The 10,460-nt window shown below is 45.8% G+C and overlaps 1 protein-coding gene across 1 annotated transcript in view; it reads right to left on the bottom strand.

The window, feature by feature from the left end:
• Positions 1 to 8,275, bottom strand: part of Pxmp4 (peroxisomal membrane protein 4) — a 38,995-nt gene extending 30,720 nt beyond the window's left edge. Inside the window, exon 1 of the mRNA XM_008855055.3 lies at positions 8,113 to 8,275. Coding sequence (XP_008853277.1) covers positions 8,113 to 8,225 — 113 coding nt within the window. The 5' untranslated portion in view covers positions 8,226 to 8,275. The remainder of the gene's footprint in view (positions 1 to 8,112) is intronic.
• Positions 8,276 to 10,460: the final 2,185 nt, after the last annotated feature.

Below are 10,460 nucleotides of genomic sequence, written 5' to 3'. Positions count from 1 at the left end.
TATATATATATATATATATATATATATATATTTCATTATGTCATTCCCAGATTAAATCTTCCAATATCTGCTGGATATAGCAGCACATATCTGTAATCTAATAGTTGGGAGGCAGAAGGACTATGAGTTTGAAGGCAGCTTGGGCTACATAGCAATACTCTGTCTCAAAACAAGCGAACAGTCCCAAAGCCTCCAACATCTTTGTGCTTCTCATAGCATCAACTCCAGGCTAAACTCCAGGTTCCTCATCACAACCCTGACCAGTACACAGGGCTTGGCTGTGCTCACCTCTCCTGCCTCTCTCTTGGCTGGTCTGCTTCTGTTCCAGCCACACTAGCCTGAGTTCATAACTCAGCAGTTGCTTTGCCGCCAAGCCTTCATGCAGCTGCTCTTTCCTCCTCACAGGCTTTTCCCTTGCTCCTCACCCAACCACCTTTCCCTTAGCTTTGCAGGCTTACCTGGGCTTCTCTGTAAAGGCTTCCTGACCTTTTAGACTAGGTTTTGGGCAAAAGTTTCCTTACCAAAGACTCCAAAGTTCTCTCTTACTCAGCTCTTCCCAATGTTCCATCCTGTTATCCTATTACATCCTGCTGAACTGCGGGCTCTGAGGACAGGGACTGTGTCTGAAGGGTTCCAGCACTCTACATGATACTCGCTGATTCTAGCACAGCTATTAATTTGCTCATGAGGGAAGCTAATTTCTAAGAAGTTCTACCTTCAGTTTGATCTATCTTAAAGCTAACAGATTCTCTAAAGTCAAGTAGCATATTATGACCTCCCAATTTTTATTATTATTATTATTATATTATTATTATTTTGTGTGTATGAGTGTATTGACTGCATGTGTGTAAGTGCACCTGTCATGCAATGCCTGCAGAGGTCAGAAGAGGGTGTTGGATTCCCTAGAACTGGAGTTATGGACAGTTGTTAGTTACTATGTGGATGCTGGGAATCGAACCCAGGTCCCTTGCAAGAGCAGCCATTGCTTTTAACTGCTGAGCCATCTCTCTAGCCCCTAATTTTATTATTTTAAATATTTTATTATCTGGGGCCTGGAGAGATGACTCAGCAGTTAAGAGCACTTGCTGCTCTTACAGAGGACCCAGGTTTGGTTCCCAGCACCCAAATCACTGCTAACAACTGGCCATTCCAGTTCCAGGGTATCCAACGCCCTCTTCTGGCTTCTGTGGCCTCTGCACACATGAGTGCACTTACAGATGTGTAGGCAAAACACTCATATACATAAAATAAAAATAAATAATTTTTAAAGATTCTATTATTTTATTTTATGTGTGTATATGTGTCTGTGTGGGGGGTATGTGTACATTTGACTGCTGGTACCCTGAAGATCCCCTGGAGCTGGAGTTACAGGTGGTTGTGAGCTCCCTACATGGATACTGGGAACCAGGCTCAGGTCCTCTGCAAGAGCAGTAAGTGTTCTTAACCATTGAGCCATCTCTCCAGCCCTTTCTCCCTATTTCAAATGTTCATTTTTCCAAGTATCATACATAGGAGGGCTTAGATTTATAAAAAATGAATTTATGTCAGGCGTGGTGGTGCACACCTTTGATCCCAGCGCTCATGAGGCAGAGGCAGGCAAATCTCTGTGAGTTCCAGGCCAGCTGGGGTTGTAGGAAGATGCCGTCTCAAAAAAGACCAAAAAAAAAATTAATTTATTAATTAAAAACATTAAAAATCACAAGTTTGAGACCAGCCTGGTCTATGTAGCAAGTTTGGGCCAGTCAGGCCAATTAATATGATTCTGCCTCAAAACAAACAAAAAAAGGAGGCAACACATGAAAAATTCTTAGCTCATTTCTTATTTATTTTTGGTTGTAGAGGAGAGGTGCTCATGTAGCCCAGGCTGGCCCCAAATTCCTAATCTTCCTACTTTTACTTTCTGAGTACCAGGCAGGTGCTACCATGCCCGACTTTTTAAAAAGATTTTCAAAATTTCTATTTATGTGTATGTGTGCCCCCCCACCTTTTAAATGTAGCTCTGATTGTCCTGGAAATCACTATGGAGACCAGGTTGACCTCGAATTCACAGAGATCTGCCTGCTTCTGCCTCCCAAGTGCTAGGATTAAAGGTGTGTACCACCACCACACCCAACTTTTATTTGTGTGTGTGTGTGGTGTGTGTGTGTGTGTACAGATACCCGTGGAGGTCAGAAGAGGGTGTTGGATCCTCTGCAGCAACAGAGTAAACAACTGGCCTCCACACATGCACTCATGTACACACCCACATGAACATGTACAAATATATCACAGAGAGAGAGAGGGAAGTTGGAGGAAGAAGGTGGCTTTATGAGCTTACCATTCTCAATACAGAGTAGGAAACTGAGACAGAAGAGATGAAGGGACAATCCATTTTTAAATGAAAGAACTGGAATTAGGAAGTGTGTGCCCTGACTGAGGAGGTCCACTGAGGTGCACAAGGAGCACTGGATGCAGGCAGACATACAAAGCCCACATTGAGCAATGCCTGCTGGCACTGGGGTTGAGTCTGTGGGATTTATTAGAACAAGGTGTCCAAAAGTGTTAGCACCACAACAAAAACTGTGTAAAGTGAGGAAAGTCTTCTATAAACCCAAGATTATTTTGAAAGCAACACATTAAAGGTATGGGGGAGGAGAGATGTATTTGTATGTGCATACAACATGTAAGAAGACATCAAAGACTGGACAATGGGGAATGTCTCCATGAAGAGGGCCTGAGTGACAGGATATTTTCTATAACTTTTTAATTTTTAAAATTTATTTTTATTTTATGTGTATGGGTTTTGCCTGAATGTATGTAAGTACACCTGTGTCGTGCAGTACCCATAGAGGTCAGACGTGGGTGCCAGATCCCCTGGAACTGTAGTTACGGACAGTGGTTAGCCACCACGTGGGTGCTGGGATTTGAACCTGGGTCTTTTGCAAGAACAGCCAATGCTCTTAATTGCTGAGCCATCTCTCTAGCCATTCTTTTTTATTGTTTTGTTTTATTTTGTTTTTGAGACAGGGTCTCTCTGTAGCCCCAGCTGGCCTGGAATTTGCTATGTAGACAGACTGGCCTCCATCTCACAAAGACCCACCTGCCTCTTACCATGCCTGGCCTACCCCCTTAACTTTTTATTTTAGAGCTGGGGATGGGACTCAGGGCTTCATGAATGCTAAGCATATGTTCTACCTCTGAGCTATGTCTTTTGTGAATGTGTTATCTAATTTTTAAAAAAAAAATTAAGAAAGGAATTTAGGGGGCTGGAGAGATGGCCCAGCTGTTAAGAGCACTGACTGCTCTTGCAGAGGACCCGGGTTCAATTCCCAACACCCACATGGCGGCTACGAACTGTCCTTAACTCCAGTTCCAGGCGAATCTGAAGCCCTCTTCTGACCTCCGCGGCATTGCATGACACGGGTGCACTCACATACATGCAGGCAATACACTCATTCAAATTTAAAAAAAAAAGAAAGGAATTTAAAATGTAAACTTTTTTTGAGACAGGATCTTACTATGTAGCTCTGGCTGGACTGGAACTCACTATGTAGACCACGTTGGTTTCAAACTCATAGAGATCCACCTGCCTCTGCCTCCCAAGTATTGGGATTAAAGGCATATACTATCACGCCTGGCCTTTTTTTAAAATGTTAATTTTTAAGTGGTGTTACTGTTGCAGAAGTCACACTGCGTTACTTCTCTTCTCTTCTGCCTGGCAATGATTAGGAATCCCTAAACCCCCACCTCAACTCTTGTGACCTGTCTTCCCCCAGCACCTCCAAAGCCTTATCTTTTTGTCCTGTACAGACAGGCCTTAAGCCTACTCCAGCCAGCCTTTCTTTTATCCCAGATACAAACTGTCCTCAACTCCCTATATCTTCCAAGCCCTTCTTGAAGTCCTCAAACTCAGGAGACTTTGTTATGTCAGGCCTGTAATCCTAGCCCTCAGCAGAGTGAGGCAGGAGGATTGTGAATTCGAGGCCAGCCTGGGCTATTAGTGAGACCGTGTCTCAAAAACAAAACCAAACCTCACAGGTTCATGTTGAAATATTTAAGCTGGAATGTAAGAGTTCAGTTTTGCATGAAATATTTACGAGGGCAGAGGGCAGAGCCAGGTGTAGTGACACATACCTATAATCCCAGAATTTGGGTGGCTCAGGAAGGGAGATTGTGAATTTAAGGCCAACCTGGGCTACATAGTGAGACCCTGTTTTTGTTTTTTTTGTTTTTGTTTTTGTCTTTTTGAGACAGGGTCTCCTTATAGGCCCAGCTGTCCTGGAACTCACTATGTAGACCAGGCTGGCCTTGAACTCACAGAGATCTACCTGCCTCTGCCTCCCAAGTACTGGGATTAAAGGCATGCACCACCACGCCCGGCTGAGACCCTGTTTTTTTTTTAAAAAAATAAAATAAAAATAGGGGATGGGAGATAGCTTAGTCAGTGAAGTGTTTGTCTTGGAAGTATGAGGATCTGAACTTCGATCCCTCGAACCCATGTAAAAAGCTTGGTAGTGACGGGCACCTATAATCCCAGCAATGGTGAGATTAGAAGCAGAGATAGGTGGATCCCTGGAGTTTGCTGACCAACTTGGTGAAGTTCCAAGCCATTAAGAGACCCCATCTCAAACAAAAGGTAGAAGGCATCTGAGGTATAACACCAAGATAGCCCTCTGACCTCCACAGGTACTGGCACGCATGTGCATGAGCAGACCCATGGGTGCATACACACACACACACACACCAGTAAAATTCATGAAATATTTAGGGGTGAATTAAATGTTCACAAAGGTCAATCATCTCAGTCATCCAAGTGGGCCTCTCTAAATGGATGACCTCTCTTCACAAACAGCATATTCTTTTCCACCTCCAGGCTTTTGTTCAAGACATTCTCATGTCTGAGATACCCTTTCCTCCCTAAAAAATTCTAATTTAGCCTTCAACATGTCCCCATCATCACCCCTGAACAGCATTCCTGTTACTTGGCGCTGGCATGGTGTTTGCATTGTTTATTTTTTGGATACAGATCTTGCTATTCATCCCAGGCTGGTCTCAAACTCACAGTCTTTGCTTCATCCTCCCAGGTGCTAGGATTACAAGTGTGTGCTATTATATCCAGCCCTGTCATAGTAATTTGTCAGACTCCCACCTTGGACTCAAGGTCCTTATAGATGGGCCCAGCACCTGAGTCACTAACAAGTAATGAGATCCTTGCCATAGAGCAGTCCAGATTGGCTGAGTTTACTCATAAAATAAAAATTTTACTCATTAGAGTAGGAAACTGAGCCACAAGAGATGAAGAGACATTGAATTTTTATTTTTATTTATGTTTATTTACTTTTTGGTTTTTTGAGATGGGGTTTCTCTGTAGCCCTAGTTGGCCTAGAATTCACTACACAGACCAGGATGGCCTCCATCTCACAGAGAGCCACCTACTTCTGTCTCTCAAGTGCTGGGATTAAAAGTGTATTGCACCACACCTAGCTAAACAGTCAAAATTTTAAATGAAAGCACTGGGTTGGAGCCCAAGGACCTGACTTCAGAAAACCTCTGCCCTGACTGGGAAGGTTCACTAAAGAGGGCACAGGAGAACTGGAGTGGGGGCAAGTCTACAAAGCCCATATTGGGCAATGCCTACTGGCACTGGAGCTGGTTCCTGCTTCATCCAGTGTTACCTTGGTAACATCATCCCATCCTGGTCACACCAAAGAGTGGCTGATATGATCTGGCAGATCCAGCAGGAACCAGTTTCTTCCTAAATGAGTGTCCATGGAAGCCAAGAGCCTGGCATTAGGGTTGGTATGGTTGGGCTTGAATCCTGGCTGTATCCCTGACATGATGTGACCAGGAGCAAAGTGTATAGTTCTCTGAGCCACACACAGTCTTCTTATCTGGAAAGCATGGTCAAGAGCAACTTCTACTTTGTAAACATTCACTCAAGAAAAATTTGAGAGCCTATTAAATGATGGGTGCTAAGATACTCCGAGTGACAAAATAGGCAAAAAAAAAAAAAAAAAAAAAAATTCTGTCCTTGTGAAGCACGTCATGTTGTTCTTGAGACAGGGTCTCACACTACTGCCCAGGCTAACATGGAACTCACTGTATAACACAAACTGGCCCCAAACTTACAGCAATCCTGTCTCAGCCTCCTGGGTGCTGAGATTACAGGTAGTGATATCACCCCTGGCTGATGATGCACTAGTTCTAGTGGGAGAGATGGACTATAAAATAAGGTTACTTTGTGTCAGACAATATTAAGAACTATAAAGAAAAAAGCAGGAAGCAAGGTAGAGAGTTCAGAGATAGGCTCAGTGAGGAGGTGACACTTAAGCAGATATCTGAAAAGGGTGAGTGAGCCAAATAGACATCATGTGCCTATCACAACAGCCATCAGTACAGGCACACACACACACACACACACACACAGGCACACACACAGGCACACACACACACGCACATGCACACACACACACAGGCACACACACACACACACACAGGCACACACACACACGCGCACGCACACACACACACAGGCACACACACACGTACACACACACGCACACACACAGGCACACACACACGTACACACACACAGGCACACACACACACGCACACGCACACACACACACAGGCACACACACACACGCACAGGCACACACACACAGGCACACACACACACACACACACACCAGGTATTCTGCTCTGAGTCTCACACATACTGACTCTTCCAACAGTATCATATAAGTACTCCAGGGACCCATTTTATAGAAAGTGAGGTTTAGAGAGAATCAATCTTATTCAAGATCACATAGGCAACTAGCACAAGGATTTAAATCTTGACAGTCCACATGCTCACCACCAGGCTCTGCTGCCACAAGAATGCCAACTCCAAGGGAACACAGACCTTAGTTTGTACCCTGACTCACTGCCAGTTCTGGCACAGTAGCCTCTCAATAATTGGCTGTTAATGCATGAAGTTTAAAGAAGGATGAGGGGCTAGAGAGTTGGCTCAGTGGTTGAATGCTGGCTGCTCTTGCAGAGGACCAGGGTTCAATTCCTAGCAACCACAAGGAGGCTAACAACCATCCATAACTCCAGTTCCAGGGCAATCCAACACTCTCTTCTGACCTCCTTGGTCATTTCATGACACAGGTGCACTTACATACATGCAGGGCACACATACAGGCAATACATTCATATACATAGCCAGTTCTGGGCCAGTTGGGGCTACAGGGAGACTCTGTCTCAAAAGGATCAAAAATAAAATAAAAAGGATCAAAAAGAGGGGCTGGAGAGATGGCTTAGCAGTTAAGAACACTGGTTGCCCTTCCAGAGAACCCGAGTTCGAATCCCAGCACCCACATGGCAGCTAACAGCTGTCCGTAACTCCAGTTCCAGGGGATCTGACAGCCTCTTCTGTCCTCCTCGGGCATTGCACGACACGGGTGCACTTACTTACATGCAGGGAATACACGCATACACATTAAAAAAAAATGAATTTAAAAAAAGGATGAGGTCCCCTCCAGGTACCAGCCAAGCACAATGACTCCAAGATCTCCTTTCCTCTTCATATGAGGAACTGAGGTTAATTTGTTCAGCAAATATTATTAGCTTTTTTTTAAAAAACAAACAAACAAAAAACATTCACTGTCACACCCCAGGAACTCCCAGTGAAAATTAGGATTAAGTGGAGTGTTGTAGGGGGGAAGCAGGATGTCAGCTAGCCTGTCACTAGGTTAACAGGGGCAGCCGAGGCCATAGGTGACCACCTGCAAAGTCCAGTTTCTTTTTTCAGTGCCACTAAAGCCAAATAGGCCAAAGGGCACAACAGCAAAATGGGATGCACTGGACCCAAATGAGGTTTACAGGTGTTGATACAGGCGGCAATCAAACCAAGAGTGCCAGGTTGAAAAGCACGGAAGACCCAGAACCTGGACATTGGGAACCCGGGCTCAGAACTGACAAGGTGTTAAGAATCCAGAATCTCACTCCCGCTGCACAGATGAGGCACCGAGGTCTACAAACACACAAGTGTTACTCAAGGACGCGCGGCGCGGTGGCACCGGGTCTCGAACTCGCGACCCTCGCTAGACCCAACCCTCAGCCCTGGCCGGACCCCACAGCCCCACTCACACGACCCCGTTCCGGAAGCCCTTAATAATTGCCAGTGCAGTATGGTAGCGGCGCTTGCGCAGCAGCGTGTTGACAGCCCGGAGCAGGGCCTGCAGCGGCGACGGGTCGGCCATGGCACTGGAGGATCCCGGATCTGTGCTGGACGCGCACTGACAGCGCCGGGTTCCGGGCGCACAGCCCACTGCACGGGAGCTCCGCCCCATAATTGTATCCATGGGCTGAGTTAGCCGTCACTCATACACGGAGAACCAGTCATAGAGCGAGCTCGCCTACACGGAGGCGGGCGCGCTCTGTCTTCGGACTGTCAGATTGGAAGAGAAAGAGACTTGGTAACCAATCGCAGTGACTCGGCGGGTCTCACGCAGGATTCGCCCAATCAGAAGGCAGTTTTCTTAGGGACAAGTTCGGTTCTCCTCTCGGGGTGGAAAGGGGTTTGCTTTCTTCAATGGGCGACTTTTGGGAGTTGGCACTGGCCTCATCTCTACACATGACACTGTGGATGCCTAGCCGGTATTAACAACCATCTTCTCAGAGCTTGAAGCAGGGCACTCTTGATGGCCTTCACTTACTACTGTTGTTTTTGCTGCTGTTGCTGTTTAGATTCTTTAAAGCTTTATTTTTAAGGGTCGGGCGTGGTAGCACACGCCTTTAATCCCAGCACTTGGGAGGCAGAGGGAGGCGGATCTCTGTGAGTTCAAGGCCAGCTTGGTCTGCATAGTGAGTTCCAGGACAGCTGGGGCTACAAGGGAGACCCTGTCTCAAAAATACCCCTGCCCCCCCCAAAAGCTGTTGCTGTTTAGATTCTTTAAAGCTTTATTTTTAAGGGTCGGGCGTGGTAGCACACGCCTTTAATCCCAGCACTTGGGAGGCAGAGGGAGGCGGATCTCTGTGAGTTCAAGGCCAGCTTGGTCTGCATAGTGAGTTCCAGGACAGCTGGGGCTACAAGGGAGACCCTGTCTCAAAAATACCCCTGCCCCCCCCAAAAGCTTTATGAGAGAGAGAGAGAGAGAGAGAGAGAGAGAGAGAGAGAGAGAGAAGGTGCCCACAGAGACTGAAGGCATCGGATTCCCTGGAGGTGGAATTAGAAGTGATTGTGAGCCACAGGATGTGGGTGCTGGGAACTGACTTCAGGTCTGTTGCAAGGGAAGTTTGTGCCCTTAACTACTCTGCCATCTCTCTCCCTGTTGCTTGTTTTTAAAAAGACAGAATCTCATGTAGCCCAGGGCTGGCCTTGAATTCCTAAACCTCCTACCTCTACTTCCCATGTGCCAGAATTACAGGCTACTGTTAAAATCCAGTCTTTCTCGGCCCACAGAAGAACTTACGTTATTCGTGGCCCTTACCTCCCATTCTACACTCTACCTTCTCTCCAATGAAAATGGCCTACTTTCTGTTTCTTGAGTGTGCCAAGAACCCCTCTGCCTTTCTTAGTCTCCTGCCTGGAATTCATCACTCACCCTTCATATGTCTGATGCATCTACAGGTGTCAGCTCATGTACCACCAAATCAGCGAAGCCTTCCAGGATATCTCACTGAAAGTAGGGCCACTCACTCTCATCACCGTGTTGTTGTTTTTTCCTCCATAAACCTTTTCATACTTTGAAATGGTTGCTACATGCTCAGTGTCATCATCATTACTGTACTGTTCGTTCCATGGGGGATAGAAAGCTGTTTGTCTTGTTTTCTGGTGTAACCTCAGCATTCAATATTTGGAACTCAACACGTGCTTGTTGAAACAGTAAGATTTTGAGATACCACTCCCAAGAACATTGATGGGTAACATTTACATATAATGTTACTGTGTAGAATTGCCATTAGGTAACAGTCACACATCCAGTGGTGGCTGGAACTTGGGAGGATATCCCCTGATATTTGGGCTATGTGATATTTACCTATGATATTTCCTGGGTGGGTATCAAAGGACAGTGTCAGATGACAGTGAAGGAAGAGAAATGTGCCAAAACAGGATTTTTCTTTTTTCTTTTATGATCAACTAGTTTATTCAGTTAATTCTCTAAGAATAGTCTCTTAGAAAATAGTGACTGGGGGACTAGGGATGTAGCTTAGTTAGTAGAGTGTCTAGCATACAGGAATCTCTGGGTTTGATCCCTACCACCTCATCAACCAGGTGTGGTTGTGTGTATACCTGTAATCCCAGGACTCCTGAGGTGGAGGCAAGAGTCTCAGAAGTTCAAGGTCACTCTCAGCTATATGTATCATGAGTTCTAAGCCAGCCTGGGATATGTGAGATCCCATGGGGTGGGCAAGCTACAGAGATAGCCAGATCAGCAGAGTGCTTGCCATGTAAGCCTGAGGACTTGAATTCAATCCCAGAATACACATAAAAA

This window comes from Nannospalax galili, unplaced genomic scaffold (assembly GCF_000622305.1).
Source record: "Nannospalax galili isolate Female #2095 unplaced genomic scaffold, S.galili_v1.0 scaffold1408, whole genome shotgun sequence".
Classification (NCBI taxonomy): domain Eukaryota; kingdom Metazoa; phylum Chordata; class Mammalia; order Rodentia; family Spalacidae; genus Nannospalax; species Nannospalax galili.
Note: the sequence above shows the minus strand (reverse complement) of the source record. Positions and strands in the feature narration are given on the sequence as shown.